Source organism: Eleginops maclovinus, chromosome 4 (assembly GCF_036324505.1).
Source record: "Eleginops maclovinus isolate JMC-PN-2008 ecotype Puerto Natales chromosome 4, JC_Emac_rtc_rv5, whole genome shotgun sequence".
Classification (NCBI taxonomy): domain Eukaryota; kingdom Metazoa; phylum Chordata; class Actinopteri; order Perciformes; family Eleginopidae; genus Eleginops; species Eleginops maclovinus.
The window spans coordinates 4,967,319-4,990,421 of NC_086352.1; the positions used below are offsets into that span (position 1 = coordinate 4,967,319).

The window sequence follows — 23,103 nt, forward strand, 5'->3', positions numbered from 1 at the left end:
CTGGTCCTTTAATGGTCCTCAGGGTCTCACCTGCACCATCATCAGGGTCTTGCTGTCTCCGTTCAGAGAGTCCTGCAGCAGGTAAGTGAGGCGGGAGTTCCTGAAGGGGACGTGGGAGTGTTTGCCTCGCAGAGCGTTGATGACGTCACCGAGAGCCGACAGTGATTTGTTGATGCACTGCGCCTCCCGCAGGCGGCTGCCCTCAGCGCCAGACTTACCGATCCGCTCCGAGCCCGCCAGGTCCACCAGGTTCAGCTTTCCTGCAGCAGAAGACACACTCAGATATTCAGTCATTTGGAGAGCGTCGGTACCGTTAGCATGTGTGGAGGTACCACACGGCTCTGTACTGGGTCCTGTAATATTTATATTTGATAACATCCGCTTTAACGCAGATGATAACAAATCTGAAACAAAACCGTCCTTCTTTGGACCTCCCAGCAGAACCTCAGACACAAAATGGGTTTTATTTTGAAGGGCCCCGAATAAAAGATAACTTAGTCAAATAAATAAAAAAGGATTTAGATTTCTAAACAAACAAGAACCTCTGAGTGTGTGTGTGTGTGTGTGTGTGTGTGTGTGTGTGTGTGTACCCAGTGTGCGGTTCCCAGTAGCGGCGTTGAATCCCGACACGGTGATGATGAGCAGAGCGTGGGAGCGAGAGCTGTGTTCGTTCAGGTTGGTGCAGGCCGTCGCTCTGTTCATGTGACCCAGCTCAAACACCTGACACACACACACACACACACACACACACACACACACACAGTATTGTTGGGTGTTCTATAGGTTTTTGTGGATGTAAACGGTTTGCAAGGGCTGAAAAAAAAGACTGTCTCCCACACTAATAATACAAACAACAACAACAACAACAACAACAACAACAACAGTAATAATGATAATAATAAGCAGCAGCTGGCCGGAGCCGTTTTACTCTGAAAGGGACAGGAAGTGCTCACCTGGTTGATGTCCTCGGGGCTCTGGACGGTGAACTCGGTCAGACCGGGGACGTAAAGCTGTCCGCTGCCGTCAGGATTCAACTTAATGTCCAACTTATCGGAGGGGTTCTCCCCCAGCAGGTTCCTGATCAACCACAGACAGAGGGGGGGCGTCAGGATAACTGAGGGTCTGTAATAATACTTTAATGTAGCGCTCCTCTAGGTACGTAAAGTCTCAGACTGTATCTGACTCAGAGTTCAGGTCCAGATGTTCAGGCTTTACACAGATGTTACACAATCTGGAGATCAACACATGACTTTAATATGATCCCCTTCACATACCTGCTCTGATCTGCAGGAGGTCTGGATCCTGCAGCAGGGAAACACCTCTCTCTTTAACCCGTTTCTCTTCTGCTCTCGTTTACTATTTTCACAGTTGTACAAATTCACCAACCAGCTTATATTGGGAGTTTGTTTTCTCTGTATTTCAGCAGGATTTCTGAAAAACTACCGTCCTGATTTACACGACCCTTGGTGGAAGGGTGAAACTTGGACCAACGAGGATACTCTGATTATATTTCACTTTGTTAAGTTGGCGGAGGACTGTGACGCGTTCCTGTCTATCGGAGCTCATCCCGGTCTTTGTGCTGTCGTGGATTTCTTAAGGACTTTTTATCACACACACATCGTGCATCATGTTGACGCAGCTTCAAGCCACAGACTCCATGTTTCTCTCTTACGTCACAGAGAATATTCTGCACGTTTCACAAACTTTAAACCAAAACTCAGTTAGTGGTTTGTAAATGTATCATACCTAATGGTCTGAGAAATGTCAATAAAAAACATCTAAAAAGTTTTGGAAAATATCTGAAAATATCTGAAAATATCTGAAAATATCTGAAAATATCTGAAAATATCTGAAAATATCTGAAATATCTGAAAATATCTGAAATGTCGACAAAAATATCAAATATTCCCAAAAATGTGTGAAAAATAAAGATGTTTAAAAAAAGTGAATGGCACAAAGATTGTGCGTTATGTTTTCTCTCCATGTTTCTGTGTGTTTGCATCATTACGTCCGATGAACGTATTGTACATCTATCCAAAACTCTGTTGATTAATCATAGCACATTTTTAGAAATTAGCCGAAAATATCTAATGTTTCTGAAAAGTTTAAATCTCTTAAAATAATTAGAAAAATGTCCACAAAAAATATCAAATAAATGCCCAAAATATATGAAAAATACATTGACATTTCTAAAAGTCCATAAAAATATCTTGAGTATGATGTTATGACTCCATCGTTTCCCACACATTCACCCAGAACCTGAAGTACTCAGCACCACGTCGCTGTTGATCTTTTTACCTTTTCTTTGAAATCCCTTCCTCACTCGACGTTCAATCAAGGTTTCATCCACAGAACGTAACAACACGTGCATCAACCATGAAGTGGGTGTGGCTCAGTGAGTTAGCTTCCAATCAGCCGGACCCTTTCAATAGCTGGAGCTCGTTCCACTAATTCTAAACCAGTTTAGAGGACGTCCTTCAGATAGGTGCAGGATCTTTGGGAACCTTGAGATCTGGACCAGGTGTTGATATAAAGTTTCTCACCGCAGCGTCTCGTTGTAGATCTCCACCATGCTGACGGAGATCTTGTAGTCCCAGTCCGGAGCTTTCTCCGTCACCTCGGAGAAGAGCAGGCGGAGAGCGCGCTGGTTGATGCCGGGGTTATCCCCCGCCCCCTGAACACACCACACAGATACAGGTTTAACACCACAGAAGAAGAAGAGGAGGACCACATGTTCCTGGGGAAACCACTGTACCTCCATGGTGTAGGTCTTCCCCGAGCCCGTCTGCCCGTAGGCGAAGATGCAGACGTTAAAGCCATCGATGCAGGAAGTGACCAGAGACTGGACCTCCTGGAACACCTGAGCACCAATCAGAGAGGAGATAGACAATCTGTTCATGATGATGTAAAACTACAGCTTCCAGAGGTGAATGCTGGGAGTCGAAGGCATTTCTGCTTTCAAAACGTGTTGATTATCAAAACTGTTGGATAATTGTTCAGTTGATTAATCGTAGCAGCTCAGTACCAATGTCTAAAACCTTTTCTGGAAAAAAAGAGGAAAGATGTCCGAAGTTTATTGAAAATGTCCCAAAACGAAATAAATAAAAGAGGCAGAGAATTAAGTTAAACATGCACGGAAGAAATATCTGAAATATATCCAAAATATGTAGATTGTTTTGTGGTTGGTTGAGTAATTGTAGCAGCTCCATTAAAATGTCCAAAAATGTTAGGAAAAGTAGCGTCTGTCAGGAAAAAATCCCCAAAATGTCCGAGAAATATATTAAAATGTGAAAAAAAAAATATCTGAGAATAATATACGGAAAATGTCCAGAAATGATATTAAATATATCTGGAACGCAGGAGAAAAACTATTCCAGAACCCAACCCTTTGATTGCTACAAATCAGAGAAAAGCAGCAAATCCAAAATCAAACAATATTTAACCCATCACCGTTCATGACCCCCTCCTCACCTCCTCCTGCGTGGCGTGCGGAGCGAACACCTTGTCCAGGTCGAAGGTCATGGTCTTGCCCTTGCTGCAGAGGTAGAGCACGGCGTCGTCCTCCGAGTCGAAGCTCAGCATCGTCTTGGAGTCGGCGGAGTCCTGCTCCTCCTGACTGACCGGACGCACCCGGCAGAACACCCGGATGTTACCTGGCAGGCGGAGAGAGGGGCAGCGTTAACGCAAACGCCTGGACGTCCCTGAAGAGACAATAATAATCAGAAAGTCAGATTTTCTTTTGAAAGCGTCCGACCTTTGAGCCGCACCAGCTCGTTGTGGCACTTCTTCCTCAGGTTCATCTCTCGTTTGTATTTCCGCAGCAGCTCCTCGTTGGTGCTGCTCACATCGCTGATCACCTGGCAGATCTGACACACAAAAGACCTTTCAGAATAAAAGCTCAAACTGAAAGAATGAAAAACATTTATTTTGAAAGTCTTTTTTCAGGAATTTATAAAAACTTCTGTGTTATTAAATGTACCTTTTATAAACTTCACATATTCCTGAATTTCACTTCAGTATTTAATTATTGTTCATGCAATGTGTTGGTTTTGCTCTGTTTTGAAATGATATGAAAATGTCTAAAAATACATCAGAAAATAATTGGGAAATATTTGAAAAAAAGTCCAAGAAAAAGAGAGACGTGTGTGTGTGTGTGTGTGTGTGTATTATTTGATAAGACGTTAATATGACTTTTAATTTGTTCCTTTTTATATTTTATAATCTCTTTATTTCGTTTAGCAGAGTTCTTTTGTTTCATCAGAATGTGATAATATCTTTCAGTCACATTTTGATTTTATTAATTCATTATTTTTACCTCTGCATTATTTTACCTCTGCATTATTTTACCTCTGCATTATTTTACCTCTGCATTATTTTACCTCTGCATTATTTGCTCATTTATTTTCTTAAACTCATTCATTGAAGTATACATTTATTTTGTGTAAACAAAACCGTTGTATCTCCTCTGCTTCGGACATTTAAATATGTCCTTTAAATTCCTCTGAAACTATGACTGGTTGCAAACATGTCTTCTGTCTTCAGATTTTATTCTACAGTCATCTCCCCTCCCCCTCCCTCCCTCCTCCTCCCTCGCTCCCCCCTCACCTCCTGCTTGGCCTCGCTGATGGCCTTCTCCAGCATGAAGGGGAACTCCTGCACCTGCCTCTTCAGACTGTTGTAGTCCGAGGTGAGGGTCCGGAGCGCCGGCTGCAGACTCAGCAGGTTCATCCGGACCCCTGCAACACAAACACCGTGAGAACACACACACACACACACCAGACACACACACACACACACACACACACACAGACACACACAGACAGACCGGCCAGGTTCTCGTGCACGGCCTTCATCTCGCTCTCGGCCCGGATGAACGCCTCCTCGATGACCCGGTTCTTCTCCTCCTCCAGATTCTGCATCTCCACCTCCAGCTGACCCTGAGCGCGCTCCATCTCCCCCTCGTACACCAGGATCTGAGGGACACACACACACACAACACACACACCAGTGAGAGGACGGACCCTGATCTCTGCGTGGCGGTACTTTTTTCCCCCTTCTGTTTTGAGAGAGTTTGTGTCTGATTAAGGATCATTACCTTCTCAGGTATGACGCGACTCACGCTCCGGTTTATGCACACACTGTGAGAGGCACTATGATAGCGTCAGGGTGTGTTCACCTGGTAAATGACGTGCTTCTCCAGGTTGGAAGAACCCCTTTTATCTCAGTAAACTGTAAACTGGCCGTAGCACAGAATAGGATTTACAAACGCAATCTCAGAAAGTCAGTCCAAAAAGAACTTTGTCCATAATCTGCATCGATAGACATTTGAGATCAAATCCAGACCATAAACTTCACCCCACCAACACAAACAGCAGCTACTACAGGAACCAGATCAACACAACGGAAGATCTAACTGCAGGTGAGCGAGGATCAGGAGGAGGGCAGGGACCACTAATGAATCAGCTGTTAGTCACAGAGCCTCGGTGCTGCTGAGGGACCTGCTGGGAGTTCTGGGAGTCTTTACTGGGTTTGTATCACAGCGCAATCTAGCAACTCTAACACTGATGATGTCACAGGGAGGGGGCGGGGCCAACCTTAGGCGGTGTGCAAACCGCCTCGTCGCCGCCGGAGAGGAAGTCACCGAGACGTTGGTGATCAGAGATCATCTGCAGCCGAGCGCCAGAGAGCAGAGTTAGTGGGGGGGTCAGTCCTGGGGGCATTTTCCCCATGGGTAGCGTGTTGTGTTAGCATGTTGTTACCGGTGTTAGCGTGTTGTGTTAGCGCGTTGTGTTAGCGTGTTGTTACCTGTGTGCGCAGCTGGGCGCAGGTCCTCTGTGAGTCGTGCAGCTGCGTCTCCAGCTCCCTCAGCAGCGCCCTCTGCAGGCCGAGCTGCTCCTGCAGCCCGAAGCTCTTCTTCTGCAGCTCCAGCAGCGCCTGCTGGGACTCCGCAGACTCCACCTCCACCGTCTGCGTCACCAGCTGCAGGAGGAGCACGTCATACTGGTTTAATACTGGTGTAATCCTGGTGTAATACTGGTGTAATACTGGTGTAATACTGGTGTAACTGCAGCTGATCTCTGGCTTTGGTTCATGCTGTGTCTCTGATTCTCCTCACCTTGACCCTGGGGGGCGTGGCTGCCTGTCTGCAGAGCTCCTCCTCACACTCTTGCAGCCGGAGACAGAGTTTCTGCTCGGTCTCCTGCTGCCTCCTCCTGGCCTCCTCCTGCAGCCGGGTGGAGTCCTCCAGCTGCCGGGTGGAGTCGTCCAGCTGTCGGCGGAGGCTCTCCACCCTGGAACTCTTCTCCAGCAGCTCCCGCTCCAGCTCGGCCAGCCGGCGCTCCCTCTGCCGGGCCTGGCTCTCCCAGCGGGACACCTCCCTCCGCAGAGACTCCGCATCCTGCAGCAAAGAGGGGGGGCTTTCACTGAGAGGACGGAGGTCCCACAGAGGCATGCAGCTCCCCGTATATATGTACATGCAGTATTAGTATACAGAGTGTGTATTAGTACCTGACTGTGGGCGCAGTGGGGGCTCCTGCAGGAGTTGAGCTCCTGCTTCAGACGCTGGTTCTCCACCACCAGCAGCTCCAGCTGCTTCTCCAGGTCTGTCGCCCCCTACAGGACACAAAGAGATGTAATTCAATTACTTTTAATTTCCAAAGTCTGTGTGTGTGTGTGTGTGTGTGTGTGTGTGTGTGTGTGTGTGTGTGTGTGTGTGTGTGTGTGTGTGTGTGTGTGTGTGTGTGTGTGTGTGTGTGTGTGTGTGTGAGGAATGTGCTGCAGCAGGCTCTCACCAGCTCAGAGCGAAGTCTCTCCACCTCCTGGGTCTGATCCACCAGCTTCTCCTCCAGCTCCTCCACCTGCACACACCAACCGTCAGCACAACATTTGTTAGGAGCATGGGGACCCCACGTCACCGGGTTGAGTCCCAGTAAATCCCTTTTTAAATAAGAAACATCTTACTCTAAGCGTGTTAAATAACTCCGCAACGCTTTCGTTTCTAAAACATCTTCGTGTTTTTGTTTCATTTCTCTTTCTTTGTGTGTTGCATTGAATGCATTGTTTTACCCATAGTGTTGTTTAACAGAAGGGAGGTATGCAACATCTTTTCAGCTCCCTTCAGTGACCCCCCCTCACTCCTCACAGCTGATTGGAGCTGAGCGCGCTGACAGCGGAGTCTGTGATATAATGAATCTGTCACACTGGTTTCACACGCTGCGGCTGAGAGGAAGCTGCTGCACAGCGCTGAGAATAAAGAGCGTCTGAGCTTCAGTCAGCAGGGGTCACTGCAGCACAGGGGGGCAGATATTCAGAGAGAAAAGGGAAAGACATGCAGCTGTCTCTAATTTGACCAAAGACCAAAAGATTACAATCAGAGTCAATGGTATGAAGAAGTGTACGCCTCCTCTCCTGAATGGGCGTGGTCTAATGGACTTATTTCCATTAAGCTAACATTCAATCAACTCACTCAAAGTTATTCGTTACCTCGGGGATTTGTTGAACGTTGGTTGACGTAAAGCTCCCAAAAGGTTGACAGTTTAGCTAACGTTAGCGCCTAAACAGACTAACTGTCCGGATGTTTTGAGGATGTGTGTCTTGTGGTAAATGTGTGTTTGTGTTCCCGTTCACTCAGGACCGGCCCGTCTGACGTACCTTTTTTTGCAGCCGTGTAACGAGCTGCCCTTCTTCTGGACTTCTGGAACAATCTGACGGTTGTTCACCAGGCAACACCCTCACACCTACACACATTACATTATTATTTTTGAATGATCTGCAAAATCTCTGATGTTTGCCATGTGTGTATCTGTGTAATGACTCAAGATCTACCATCTGCAATCTACCATCTGCAACGTATCTGACATCTGCAACCTCGCTTATTCCTCCGATGTCCCTAACGTCTGCCATGTCTCTCATCACACCTGCAACCACTACGTATCTGACATCTGCAACCTCGCTTTATTCATTTATGTAGTTGGTAGGGACGGTGCTCATTGATTAACAGACAAGTTGCTGTAAATAAGCCAGAGTTAGCTGCTATGCTAATTTCCATCTGTTGTCCCTAGCCAGATCTTAAAAGGCACCCTAAGATATAAAAATACATAAACTGATACCAAATAAAACCATAATTAAAAGACATAAGCACACCCTCAAACAGACACAGGCAATGCACGCCTCTCACTAACCCTCCACATAAAGGTTACAGCATACAGTAGGTTACAGAGGAACAACATCACATGGCTTTAAGCATTTGGTATGTGGTTACAGATGTGATGTTCCCAAATCCAAAATTTGAGTTTGCTTTTGAAAGCTGTAAGGCTGTTACACTCCCTTAATTCATTGGGCAGACCATTCCAATAATTGGTGGCTCTTATTCCTCTGATGTCCCCAACGTCTGCAATGTCTCTCATCACACCTGCAACCACACAGTATCTGACGTCTGCAACCTCTCTTATTTCTCCAACAACTAAAACCCCTTTCACTCTGTTTCTCCCCTGCATAACTGCAATCACTGCAACATGTCTAACGTGCAACGTCTCTTATTTCTCTAGGGTCTCTCATGACTGCAAGGTAGCTCACATCCCAAACACTTGCAACCCATCCCTAACGTCTGCAACCTCGCTCACGTCCCTCTCGTCTGCAACACGCCATCTGAAATGTCTACCCTCCCTTTGTGTGGTCTGCAAAATGTCTCATGTCTGTAACATCTGAAACAGCTGTTGCTCTGTCTCACCGTTGGGCGGGGGTTGCGGCCGCTCCTCCGGCGGCTCCTGAACGTTCGTCTTCTCCTGATCGCTCTGCTGCTGCAGCTGCTGGAGCAGGAGGTGACGAGAGACTTCCTCAGAGCGAAGACGAGCCTGAAACTCACACACTTTGTCCTGTAGAGTCTACACACACACACACACACACACACACACACACACAACCATCATTTAGTGATGATGTCATCTGGCACTAAGGAGCTTATTCTAGGGAGAGGAAGCTGCAGAAATCACATCTACATCTGTGGGGGACTGAAGAGAAGAGGACGGCTAGACAGATAGAGGAAGAGGAGGCTGTGAGTGAAGGCAGCAGGAGCTACGGGGCAGATTCATGTCTTTACGTTGGCAGGAGTCCAGCAGCAGGACCAGGTGACCCTCTGCAGCCCGGGGAGAGACGCAGCACAGATGGAGAACGAGGCAGTGAGAGAGGAAGCAACAGAGACTTAATGACAGACAGGAGGGGGGGGAGAGAGAGAGAGAGAGAGAGAGAGAGAGAGAGAGAGAGAGAGAGAGAGGGAGAACGAGACAGACAGACAGACAGAGCATTCAGACTCCCGCCTCTAATCCTGCCTATCATTTCTGCTTCACATTGTGATGTCATTACAACCTTCACCAAGGACCTTAGGTTTATGGTTTGGCTCGTTTTTTGCTCCCTCTTAAATGGTAGTGTAACAAGTGTGTGTGTGTGTGTGTGTGTGTGTGTGTGTGTGTGTGTGTGTGTGTGTGTGTGTGTGTGTGTGTGTGTGTGGGAGAGACTTGCAGACTAACTGAAACATCAGGGTGGATCAACAGTGAAGTGTCTGATTTGACGAGCATGTCGACAGGAGGTCCCGGTCCCCCCCCCCCCCCCCGGGGTGTAAACACAGTTTGTGCTGAGTCAGCAGTGAGTCAGCAGTGAGTCAGCAGTGAGTCAGCAGTGAGTCAGCAGTGAGTCAGCAGTGAGTCAGCAGTGAGTCAGCAGTGAGTCAGCAGTGAGTCAGCAGTGAGTCAGCAGTGAGTCAGCAGTGAGTCAGCAGTGAGTCAGCAGTGAGTCAGCAGTTTTCACTTTTTTTTTATCGTCTGCAATAAACAGAAAACTATAAGCAGTCACGTGCACTTTGTTTCCTGTCACAAAGATAAATGATGATCAGGATATTTGAAGTCCTTCATTAGACCTGGTCACCTGCTCGTTAACACATCTAATCAGCCAATCACAGGGCAGCAACTCAATGCATGTAGACATGGTGGAGAGGACAGAGCATCAGGAGGGGGGAGGGGTGCTCTCTCTCTGTCTCTTAACTTCTATCTTTTTCAATTAGGGGAGAAAAAGTGCTAAATTAAACGTTTCATTTTTATGTTTCATTTCTCTTGGTTTCATCTTTGTTGCATTGAAATGAAATGAATGCAACATCACTATTCCATACTTTGGTTTTCTAGTGCTTTAATAACTAGCTCTTCACAGAGGCTGGTTCTCTGGGGAAATGCCAGAGGTCAGTGGTCAGAGGAGAGTGGGCAGACTGGTTCAGGATGATAGACAGCCAGCAGCATCTCAAATAACCACTCGTTACAGCCAAGGTGCAGGAGACCCTCTCTGATGATGTCATCACTCAGGTATAATCTCACACACACACACACACACACACACACACACTACCTGTATGAGCAACTGCTGGCTGGGTACGCTTGTTTCGCTCAGCTCTGCACTCAGAGAGGGGCGGTGCGAGAGGCTGGGCAGAGACAGGAAGGAGGCGTCGTCTTCACCATCACTCATCAGGAAGTCCAGAGAGCTCGCTGCAACACAGAGAATCAGAAGTGTGTGAAGGTGGAGCAACCTGCAGACACTCTCAGCATCTTTAGCATTTGGGCTGCACTGGAGAGCAGGAAACCGTTCATTATTTGAATCTTAACTCTCAATTTAAGACTGAAGCACCAACCCTGGTGTAATGTAAGAGCTAAATTAAGGATGGAGGTTCCTGGAAGCACAGCTCTGTTTAATCTTAAAGTGAGAGGCAAACATTTTGAGATGAAATCCAATCTAAAATGTTTCAGCTTTCTGGAATACAGATGAGCCAGAGGTCCTTTTCATTTAGTTCTTGTATGTATTTAAATGAGGTGTAGCGCTTTGAGTAAAGAGGAAGCGTCTTAGGAGAAACTTCAGGAAACAAAGAACGTCAAAGTTAAGTTAAAATAATGCATTTAAATTCTCTCTAAAACTGAGGTTTTGGTGTGATCATAAATCCATTTTATAAAAATCACGGGTACGACCGGGATTTACATCATCACACATTATATAGAGACAGCTGCTCAGACCCCCTGATGTATGGAGGAGTGGAAATCCCTCCAGGAGAGCAGAGTTAGTGAGTCAGCAAATTTAGTGAGTCAGCTGCTTTAGTGAGTCAGCAGATTTAATGAGTCAGCAGATTTAGTGAGTCGGCTGCTTTAGTGAGTCAGCAAATTTAGTGAGTCAGCTGCTTTAGTGAGTCAGCAAATTTAGTGAGTCAGCTGCTTTAGTGAGTCAGCAAATTTAGTGAGTCAGCTGATTTAGTGAGTCAGCTGCTTTAGAGTCAGCTGATTTAATGAGTCAGCTGCTTTAATGAGTCAGCTGCTTTAGAGTCAGCTGCTTTAATGAGTCAGCTGCTTTAGTGAATCAGCTGCTTTAGAGTCAGCTGATTTAATGAGTCAGCAGAGTTAGTGAGTCAGCAGAGTTAGTGAGTCAGCAGAGTTAGTGAGTCAGCTGATTTAATGAGTCAGCTGATTTAGTGAGTCAGCTGATTTAATGAGTCAGCTGATTTAGTGAGTCAGCTGATTTAATGAGTCAGCTGCTTTAGTGAGTCAGCTGATTTAGTGAGTCAGCTGATTTGATGAGTCAGCTGATTTAGTGAGTCAGCTGATTTAGTGAGTCAGCTGCTTTAGTGAGTCAGCTGATTTGATGAGTCAGCTGATTTGATGAGTCAGCTGATTTAGTGAGTCAGCTGATTTAGTGAGTCAGCTGATTTGATGAGTCAGCTGATTTAGTGAGTCAGCTGATTTGATGAGTCAGCTGATTTAGTGAGTCAGCTGATTTAGTGAGTCAGCTGATTTAGTGAGTCAGCAGAGTTAATGAGTCAGCTGATGTAACGAGTCAGCTGATTTAGTGAGTCAGCTGATTTAGTGAGTCAGCTGATTTGATGAGTCAGCTGATTTAGTGAGTCAGCAGAGTTAACGAGTCAGCTGATGTAACGAGTCAGCTGATTATCAGTCACCGCAGAAAGAGAACACAGAGAACCTGAAACACGTTCCTCCTAATGGTCCCGAGGTCACCTGAACGCCTCACCACCATGAGAACCAGTCCGACCAGACAACAGGTGATAGCAGCTGAGTGTGTGTGTGTGTGTGTGAGGAGGGGGGTCACATTTTCAACTAGGCCTCACCAAATCTTATCGACCTGAGAACAATCTGCACTCTGTGAGAGAAATCTGAGCTTTACACAGACTTACCCCACGCACACACACACACACACACACACACACACACACGTGGACAGAAACACAATGTAGAGCTGAGGCGACACACTGACAGACCAGAGAACAGGATTACAAACACACATAGTTGCATTAAAAAAAAAGTGACGCGTGTTAGCTTTTTCAGGAAAGTTGACGCTGCTGAACACACACACACACACACACACACACACACACACACACACACACACACACACACACACACACACACACACACACACACACACACACACACACACACACACACACACACACACACACACACACACACACACACACACACACACACACACACACACACACACACACACACACACACACACACACACAGTATATATGGATAAAATAACACGTGTTGTGAGTTGTGGTCTGTTTACGGAGTCTCTGTTTCTGTTAGTAAATGAATGTGTTCATGAATTCAACCTGCTTCAAAGGGACTGACAATATTTACTGTTCCCAGCTTCAGGTGTTTGTAAAGGTTTGCTGTTTCTATGATTTTCAAACTGATATTTTGGGGCTTCTTTGGTCAAGAATAGAAAACGTCCAACGACTTATTTCTTCGATTAAATCCCCAGAAATGCAGATGAATAAAAAACTAATTATAAAGTTTACAGAGGAATACAAGGGAGTAGGTAGAAAGCTAATCTGCTTTTTCTCGTCTAATCCTTTAATCGTTATGTCAGGAAAAATTCTGAAATGCCTCGTCTGTTTTCGTCCAGAATGGAAAACAGAAGAAATATAGAAACGGTTTGGAGAGAAACTGACAGAAACTGGTTATCAAATCAGCTCCAGCAGGACCAGCTCTCAGGATGAGAGGACAAGCCTCGGTGGTGAACCTGATCCGTCTCCAGGGACGAAAGACAATCCGCTGGGAAACATGCGGAGAGCGCACAACAACAACACATAAATAATAAACAAATAAAAGGTGACATTTTCTGCTCACCTGTGTGCTGGAGCTCAGGTTCCCTCTCACTGTCGAGCTCCATTCATCACACACACTCACACACACACAGCTGTCATCCCAAAAATGCAGCCATGCTGGTGTTTTGTGAAGCCCCGCCCCCCTCTGACTCACCGTCCAATGAGATGTCTTTCTTCCAGAGCTCCAGGCAGGGGGCGTGGCCGAGGTCCCAGGTCTTTCTGGTGCTGAACATGGCCGCCGGGCTGAGCAGAGCGCAGGACCGCGGCACCGGCTGCACACACACACACACACACACACACACACACACACACACACACACACACACACACACACACACACACACACACACACACACACACACACACACACACACACACACACACACACACACACACACACACACACACACACACACACACACACACACACACACACACACACACACACACACACACACACACACACACACACACACACACACACACACACACACACACACACACACACACACACACACACACACACACACACACACACACACACAAAGACAACAGAGTTACTCCGGGATTTTCAGAATAAAAGAGGATTAGGGGAATGTTGTTCTTCATGTGCAAATTCAAGATGTTCAGGATCACACACACACACACACACACACACAGTTTTTCAGAATAAAGGACCTCTCAGGAAGCTCAACCATGGATGTACATCAGTGGTGCAGGAATTGTGCTTAATCAAAGCCACGTACAATAAATCCACTAAACCATGAAGAACCGACTCAAGAGAGCAATGCTGCAGGTCTCCATCAGCAGAACCTCTGCACCTCCTCGTTTTAATTGGCCACACCTTTGTGACCGCTTGGTACAGGAGTTCTTACGTCTGTATTTATTGACAAAGCCTTCAAAACTACCCCTAACCGTGTTGGTGCCGTCCTCAAACGCGCTACCCCCCGCTGCCCTGAAGCTTTGGTCCGAAGAGACAACAGGGGAGCAGCCGCGAAGAGGGAGCTGTTCAAACTGCTGTCAGAATATCTGAGAGCGCCTCAGCAGCCCCTCACCTCTCTAGACTCTGTCCTCGCCCGTCCACCGCAAGGCTTCCTCTCCGGCGGGGGGGCGTAGCGCTCCCTGTCCAGCCAGCTCTGGTTGAGCAGCGTTCCCACCCAGCACAGCATGCTGCCTGCTCTGCAGCCTCACATCCTGCAGACCCACAGCCAGCCGGACCCTCACCTGCAGGATTACCCGCACCTGATCCCGGGCGTAAGCTGCTAATCCCCGGGCAGAGGGCGTCTTTAACCCCCCGCTGACCGCAGCGTCAGACTGATCTACTCACAGCACACCAACAGGGTAATGAAGGCAACCTATAACTCTCTCTGTGAGGACTCAGACTCACTTTCCACTCAAATCAGGTCTGAACCTGGTACACACACACACACACACACACACACACACACACACACACACACACACACACACACACACACACACACACACACACACACACACACACACACACACACACACACACACACACACACACACACACACACACACACACACACACACACACACACACACACACACACACACACACACACACACACACACACACACACACACACACACACACACACACACACACACCCCTGCATCACTTCCTCTCTTTAGATCCTCCTCCTCTGAAACTGGGTCAAATCTTCCCTTTCTGTTTTTATTCAGTCTCCATGTGCTCACAGTCACACACAGAGTCACACACAGAGTCACACACACACACACAGTCACTAACGAGGAGGGAGTCGGATCTTTTGTGTTTTTTCTCCACAACACACACCCTGATGCAACAAGAGTCCGTGCATAAAAGGGTCAATAAAAACAGGCTAAAAATGGAGATACTGCTTATTTTTTCCCCTGAAATATACACAAAAAGGTCCAAAAATTGACCCCAGTTTGAAGCAATAACCGACTGCTGTTTGAGAAGCTGATGAAATCCAGAGGAGACCTTATCCCCTCTTCACATTTTGAACAGCCTCTGTAGCCAGATTTAGTCTAGAATATCAAGAAATAAAGCCCCTACTGACACAGACATCCATCGGACCCTAAAGGCATCATACTGCTTGCAATAAATAAAAAATGGACGTCAAATTCTGTCTGGTAAAGACAAAGGTCACAAGAGAGAGTTTACCCAGCACACTGGAGGAGCTGGAACCAGTGTGTTTGGTTCTTTATCTGAAGAATGACTTCAATATGTTTCATATTCAGGTATTTATCACTGACTTTCTACTGTTCAAAGGAGGTAAGATGCTGCTGGAACAACCAACCCGTGTCCTGTGTTTAGGCTTTAAGGACGTAAAGAAGTCCCACACACACTTTTCTACAAGGAAACATCCTGGGGTCAGCTCAAGCACACCTGAACACCCGGGCTGCAGACCCTCCTTGTCTTCTACTACATAGGAGTCGTGCAGCCCAACACACCACTTCCTGTTATGGAGTTACGGCCGGAGACATGTGCTGCAGACACGCGGAGACATAACGGGTTACCGGACCAATCCTGAAGATCTCTTCCTCAGTCGGAGGTTTTAAATAGTTCAGAGTGTATAACCAACAAGACGAAACACACGGGGCACTGAACCTAACTAAAGAGGTCATCCGTGGCCGAAAGAATGTACGACAGCAGGACCTACGCACCCCATAGGAAGGACTCCCAGAGGTCCACGAACATTAGACTCAGGGCAGGTGGTGCTCCGTCACAAACTGGAAAGCCAGAGCAGCTCCTCCTAAAGAGAGGTAGCAGCCATGGGTAAAGACAGAGTGATGGATGGGTTGAAGGTATCAGAAGGTAGCTCCACACTGTGCTGAAATGTCGATCATCCATCCTCACGTGCACTGAGACCCTGTTTCTGTCAGGCGTGGCATCCACCGTATGGTTCAATACTGAAGCTTTAAATAAGGGAAAGCTTTCTGCAAGTTGGAGGAGCTATAGGTGATGACTATTAGGACAGGACGTCAGAGACTGTATACCAGCAGCTCTTAAGGACAATCTGTGTCTGAGGATGAGGATGAGGAAGAAGAAAGGTCATTCTCACCAACAAATCTGGAGAAACACAGCAGGAGACCCTCAGTGTTTCCAGGGAGAGAGACAGCAAGAAGGTAAGAAAAATCAAGTATGCAAGGGTGAAGAGGAAGAGTGATGTGCACCACGATGGCAGAGAAAACCCTCAGACAGATTCCAGGTACGCAGAGAGACGCGTTACGGCTACGTGAGCGGGGTCTGATCGGAATATTTCCAGGAAGTGGAAACGCTTCTGACGTGGAGGATCTGCTGCTCTGCGCTACAGGAGAGAGAGAGGGAGCGAGAGAGAGAGACCCTGCAGACCTGATCCTTCAGAGGCAAGATATAGATATTCAATGAGATGAATATTTAAAAAAGGATATTAAAAATCCAGTCAGAGGACGACATCCATCAGATGAGCTCACTGCCCAGCCCTAGCATCAATGAGCCTTAAAGCGGCCGTTTGTCCTGCACCTGAACGCATCATCTGGTGCAGGATTCCACAGAAAAAGGCCAACGGGAAGATAAAAGCAGAATACATTCAGACCTGTCAGAGCGCCACATCCAGAGCCCCCCGCAGCGTGAGCAGATTACCGTCCAGACAGGAAGCCGAACAGAGTGAGAGCCCGGCGCTCTGACACACGGCAGTATCCAGGTCATCGCTCTGCATCAGGTTACAGACCTCCACCCAACACGTCTCCCTCCCTTCCCCCCCTCACAGGACCTCCATACCTCCCTCTTTGTGTCCCCCGTCCTTACCTCGCCGTCCGCATCATCGCTGCATCCTCCCGCTGCTGCAGCTTCACACTCTGCAGGATCAGTGTCCCCACACACACACACACACACACACACACACAGCTTCCTCCCTCTCTGTTCCCCTAGCAACAGCACAGCAGCATCACACCTCCTCTAGCACCGCCTCTCCACCCATCCTCCCTTTCTCCCCCCTTGCCGCCAACGGATAAATATTTCAGCCTCAACTGAAGCGTAAGAGCGGCTCCTCCCCCCCTGCAATATGCAACAGCAAAGTGTGTGTGTGTGTGTGTGTGTGTGTGTGTGTGTGTGTGTGTGTGTGTGTGTGTGTGTGTGTGTGTGTGTGTGTGTGTGAGCATGCAATTAGGGGCATAGTGAATTGCTCGATAGCTGCAGCCAAAATGTCCACAATAATAATAAAGGAACAAAACGTAAAAAGGCTAAAAATCGCCTAAAACAGCAAAACAAAGAAAATATTCGACTTCCTGTTGGTTCAGAGTTTGTCTCCAAGAGGCCGTCTGACCACGACACACAGAGTGTGTACCATAATAAGTGGAAGTGAAAGTTACATTTGGGGGCTTTTATTTTGAAAACCGTTAGGGGAGGGGCTTATGCATTTTTTGTTAAATCAAATTCCAGCAGATTTAAAGGATTTAAGAAATGATGCAACTCTTTGAGTATCCAAAAGACCCAAAAAATGTGAGGAAAAACAAGAATCAGACGAATAAAAATAATGACTAACTAATTGTTTTATTCATTAGCTTTTTTAATTATGGTCTGCTAACTTCTGCCTCTTCTTTAAAAACAACAATGAACCTGATTTTCAATGAAACACTTTAGTTTGATAACATTTACAGTTTGTTTTGTTTACAGATTATAACTTATTCAATTCAATCCGTTTCAGATTGTTGTTTTATCTGAAGTTTATGTTTGAATTCTTTTCATGTTTAGTAACTGCAGCGTCATTTTCTTATCGGATTAAAAAAGTTCAATAAATCAAAAAAAACTGTTCTTAAATATTTAAAACCAAACTTCTGTTCATTATAGTTCACATTTGACTGTTTCAAATTAAAGTCTACCGTCACACAAAATTTCAAGTAAGTTTAAAACCTTTTAAAAAGGTTAAAATTTTGTAAATGACTTAGAACGTTCAATTTACAATAAAACTTAAAACTATAAATAAAGGTTTAACACCTTGTGTTCAAATAAAGTTCCTAAAACAGACTTTTCTAAGTAAATATTCCACCTAGACGTCTAAGAATACATCCTCTTGCTGACGCAAATAAAGTTTAAACTAGACATGTCGTATTCTCCCACACCTAGATTTGTCTTCTTTAAAAATAAAAGGGAAAGAAAAAATCACTAACCTCTTGATGTAAGTAAAACAATCCATTAATTTTAAAGTAAAATTTACTAAAACCAAGACGTTCAAATAAATTACAAAAAAGCCAACGAAAGTAGCTAAAACCCTTAATCAAATAAAGAACAAAGGGCCACTTAAAACTTTCAAAAAAAGCCCAACACAAGGCCCAAGTTAAATTACAATAAACAAGACGCCCAAATAAACCTTCCATAAACCCCCAAAGAAAAGTTCACATAACCTTCAACATAAAGAAACAAACCACTAAACCTCAAATAAAAGCCAGACAAGGTCCGATCCCCCCCCCCCCCCCCCCCCCCCCCCCCCCCCCCCCCCCCCCCCCCCCCCCCCCCCACTTAACTGTACTAAGTAAGTTACAAAACGCTTAACTGTCAACAAGTAAAATTACTTCATTTAGAGTTTGTCTCCAAGAAAGCGTTACAACACACACAGAGTGTTCTAAAGGGAGTAAAGTTACTAATAAAAACTTAGGAGCTGTTTTTTAATCAAATTACTAATGGATTTGTGAGATTTTGGTATCAAAGTAAATGTTAGAAACACTTAGACGTATAAAGAAATTACTAACAATTGTTTTAGCATGTTTTTAATTATGGTTGCTAATCAGCCTCTTCTTTAAAAAACAAAAACCTGATGTTCAATGAAAGTTGATCATTTACAGTTGTTTTGTTTACAGATTATAAATTCAATTAACTGTTTCAAATTTTTGTTATAAATTAAGATTGTTTGAAGTCTTCATTTTTATAATGCACTTAGATTTAAAAAATTTCTGCCAGGTTAAATGCAAATATAGACAAGTCTGTTTTTAAATCATTAAAATCCAAAGTTCAGTTCTAAGTTATATCGTTAACTAAGAGCATTAGTACTGTTCTTAACAAGTTACAGATTTACTATTCTTAGACTTTCTAAAAAGGTCAGCCTTGGATTTGTAATAACGATTTTGAAACGGATCTTTCCTTCAAAGTAATATAACAACGTTAACTGTCAGTAAAGTTATAATACACATTAGACTGTTCAAAGTAAAGTTTACTATACACTTAGACTGTCTACGTATAGTTACAAGACCTTAGATTTCTAAAGTAAAGTTACTAACACTTGACTGTTTAAAGAGAGTTACAATTCACTTAACTGTTCTAAAGAAGTACAACACTTAGACGTTCTAAAGTAAAGTACTAATCACTAGACTGTTCAGGTAAAGTTACTAAGCCTACGTTCCAAGTAAGTTACTAACACACTTAGCCAAGTAAAGTTATAACACACTTAGACTGTTCTAAGAAAGTTACTAATGCACTAGAAGTCAAAGAAATTACAAACACTAACGTTCTAAAGTATGTTACTTAACAACTTAACGTTTAAATAAGTTACAACACTTAGACGGTCTAAAGTAAAGTTACAATAAAAGCATAGACGTAAAAGTAAAGTTACAATCACACAGACTTTCAAATAAATACTCCAACGACATAGACTGTTCTACAGCAAATTACAACAACTTAGACTCTAAGTAAAGTTACTAACACTGAGAGTGTTCTAATAATTACTGAACACCTTAGACTTCAATTTATAATACCTTAGACGTTTAAGTAAAGTTATAAACCTTGACGTAAAAAAGACCAACAAACTGTTAAAGAAAGTTACAAGCATTAGACGTTCAATAAATAAAACCTAACTGTTCTAAAGTGTTTACATACACTTCTTTCTAAATAAAGTTACTAAACACTTAGAGTTCTAGTAAAGTTACAATCATTAGCTGTTCTAAGTAAAGTTACAATCACAACTGTTCAAAGTAAAGTAAATGACTTGACTTCTACGTAAAGTTATATGCCTTAACTGTTCAAAGTAAAGTTTATAAACCATAGTCTTTCTAAGAAGTTAAAGCACAACGTCTAAAGGATAAAGTTATAATAATAGAACTTTCTGTAAATTACTAAAACTTAGATGCTAATAAAGTTACTCATTTAGACTGTTCTAAAGAAAGTTACTATACCTTAGACTGTTCTGTAAAGTTACAACATTAGACGTTCTAAGTAAGTACAAACTGATGTTCTAATAAAGTACAAACACTTAGACTGTTCTAAAGTAAAGTTACTAATGCACTTAGGATGTTCTAAAGTAAAGTTACTAACACACTTAGACTGCCTTCTAAAGTAAAGTTAACTAATACACTTAGGACTGTACTAAAGGTACAAGTTACTAACAGCACTTAGACTGTATCTAAAGGTAAAGATACTAACAGCACTTAGACTGTTCAAAAGTTAAAGTACTATGCACTTAGACTGTTCTAAAGTAAAGTTACTAACACACTTAGACTGTTCTAAGGTAAAGTTACTAATACACTTAGACTGTTCTAAAGTAAAGTTACTAACACACTTAGACTGTTCTAAAGTAAAGTTACTAATACACTTAGACTGTTCTAAAGTAAAGTTACTAATACACTTAGACTGTTCTAAAGTAAAGTTACTAATACACTTAGACTGTTCTAAAGTAAAGTTACTACACACTTAGACTGTTCTAAAGTAAAGTTACTAACACACTTAGACTGTTCTAAAGTAAAGTTACTAATACACTTAGACTGTTCTAAAGTAAAGTTACTAATGCACTTAGACTGTTCTAAAGTAAAGTTACTAATACACTTAGACTGTTCTAAAGTAAAGTTACTAATACACTTAGACTGTTCTAAAGTAAAGTTACTAATACACTTAGACTGTTCTAAAGTAAAGTTACTAATACACTTAGACTGTTCTAAAGTAAAGTTACTAATACACTTAGACTGTTCTAAAGTAAAGTTACTAATACACTTAGACTGTTCTAAAGTAAAGTTACTAATACACTTAGACTGTTCTAAAGTAAAGTTACTAATACACTTAGACTGTTCTAAAGTAAAGTTACTAATACACTTAGACTGTTCTAAAGTAAAGTTACTAATACACTTAGACTGTTCTAAAGTAAAGTTACTAATACACTTAGACTGTTCTAAAGTAAAGTTACTAATACACTTAGACTGTTCTAAAGTAAAGTTACTAATACACTTAGACTGTTCTAAAGTAAAGTTACTAATACACTTAGACTGTTCTAAAGTAAAGTTACTAATACACTTAGACTGTTCTAAAGTAAAGTTACTAATACACTTAGACTGTTCTAAAGTAAAGTTACTAATACACTTAGACTGTTCTAAAGTAAAGTTACTAATACACTTAGACTGTTCTAAAGTAAAGTTACTAATACACTTAGACTGTTCTAAAGTAAAGTTACTAATACACTTAGACTGTTCTAAAGTAAAGTTACTAATACACTTAGACTGTTCTAAAGTAAAGTTACTAATACACTTAGACTGTTCTAAAGTAAAGTTACTAATACACTTAGACTGTTCTAAAGTAAAGTTACTAATACACTTAGACTGTTCTAAAGTAAAGTTACTAATACACTTAGACTGTTCTAAAGTAAAGTTACTAATACACTTAGACTGTTCTAAAGTAAAGTTACTAATACACTTAGACTGTTCTAAAGTAAAGTTACTAACACACTTAGACTGTTCTAAAGTAAAGTTACTAATACACTTAGACTGTTCTAAAGTAAAGTTACTAATACACTTAGACTGTTCTAAAGTAAAGTTACTAATACACTTAGACTGTTCTAAAGTAAAGTTACTAATACACTTAGACTGTTCTAAAGTAAAGTTACTAATACACTTAGACTGTTCTAAAGTAAAGTTACTAATGCACTTAGACTGTTCTAAAGTAAAGTTACTAATACACTTAGACTGTTCTAAAGTAAAGTTACTAATACACTTAGACTGTTCTAAAGTAAAGTTACTAATACACTTAGACTGTTCTAAAGTAAAGTTACTAATACACTTAGACTGTTCTAAAGTAAAGTTACTAATACACTTAGACTGTTCTAAAGTAAAGTTACTAATACACTTAGACTGTTCTAAAGTAAAGTTACTAATACACTTAGACTGTTCTAAAGTAAAGTTACTAATACACTTAGACTGTTCTAAAGTAAAGTTACTAATACACTTAGACTGTTCTAAAGTAAAGTTACTAATACACTTAGACTGTTCTAAAGTAAAGTTACTAATACACTTAGACTGTTCTAAAGTAAAGTTACTAATACACTTAGACTGTTCTAAAGTAAAGTTACTAACACACTTAGACTGTTCTAAAGTAAAGTTACTAATACACTTAGACTGTTCTAAAGTAAAGTTACTAATACACTTAGACTGTTCTAAAGTAAAGTTACTAATACACTTAGACTGTTCTAAAGTAAAGTTACTAATGCACTTAGACTGTTCTAAAGTAAAGTTACTAATACACTTAGACTGTTCTAAAGTAAAGTTACTAATACACTTAGACTGTTCTAAAGTAAAGTTACTAATACACTTAGACTGTTCTAAAGTAAAGTTACTAAACACTTAGACTGTTCTAAAGTAAAGTTACTAACACACTTAGACTGTTCTAAAGTAAAGTTACTAATACACTTAGACTGTTCTAAAGTAAAGTTACTAATACACTTAGACTGTTCTAAAGTAAAGTTACTAACACACTTAGACTGTTCTAAAGTAAAGTTACTAACACACTTAGACTGTTCTAAAGTAAAGTTACTAATACACTTAGACTGTTCTAAAGTAAAGTTACTAATACACTTAGACTGTTCTAAAGTAAAGTTACTAATGCACTTAGACTGTTCTAAAGTAAAGTTACTAATGCACTTAGACTGTTCTAAAGTAAAGTTACTAATACACTTAGACTGTTCTAAAGTAAAGTTACTAATGCA

General features: G+C 42.9%; 1 protein-coding gene across 10 annotated transcripts in view; it reads right to left on the reverse strand.

Annotated features, from left to right (window-relative positions):
- Positions 1-23,103, reverse strand: part of kifc3 (kinesin family member C3) — a 46,593-nt gene that overhangs the window by 3,858 nt on the left and 19,632 nt on the right. For 3 of the 10 annotated variants that reach the window (XM_063882195.1, XM_063882191.1, XM_063882190.1), the window contains exons 2-20: positions 13,311-13,428; positions 10,390-10,526; positions 9,098-9,133; positions 8,729-8,882; positions 7,651-7,736; positions 6,792-6,857; positions 6,508-6,612; positions 6,116-6,397; positions 5,806-5,979; positions 5,595-5,666; positions 4,826-4,973; positions 4,606-4,736; positions 3,755-3,866; positions 3,472-3,653; positions 2,756-2,860; positions 2,544-2,674; positions 954-1,077; positions 591-720; positions 31-260 (exon numbers count right to left, since the gene is read on the reverse strand). In XM_063882195.1, the coding sequence (XP_063738265.1) occupies positions 31-260; positions 591-720; positions 954-1,077; positions 2,544-2,674; positions 2,756-2,860; positions 3,472-3,653; positions 3,755-3,866; positions 4,606-4,736; positions 4,826-4,973; positions 5,595-5,666; positions 5,806-5,979; positions 6,116-6,397; positions 6,508-6,612; positions 6,792-6,857; positions 7,651-7,736; positions 8,729-8,882; positions 9,098-9,133; positions 10,390-10,526; positions 13,311-13,389 (2,484 nt within the window). In that variant the 5' untranslated portion in view covers positions 13,390-13,428. Of the gene's footprint in view, positions 1-30; positions 261-590; positions 721-953; positions 1,078-2,543; positions 2,675-2,755; positions 2,861-3,471; positions 3,654-3,754; positions 3,867-4,605; positions 4,737-4,825; positions 4,974-5,594; positions 5,667-5,805; positions 5,980-6,115; positions 6,398-6,507; positions 6,613-6,791; positions 6,858-7,650; positions 7,737-8,728; positions 8,883-9,097; positions 9,134-10,389; positions 10,527-13,178; positions 13,220-13,310; positions 13,429-14,211; positions 14,404-16,958; positions 17,057-23,103 lie in introns of those variants that run through there. The other 7 variants (XM_063882196.1, XM_063882194.1, XM_063882198.1 and 4 more) reach the window with 7 other exon arrangements.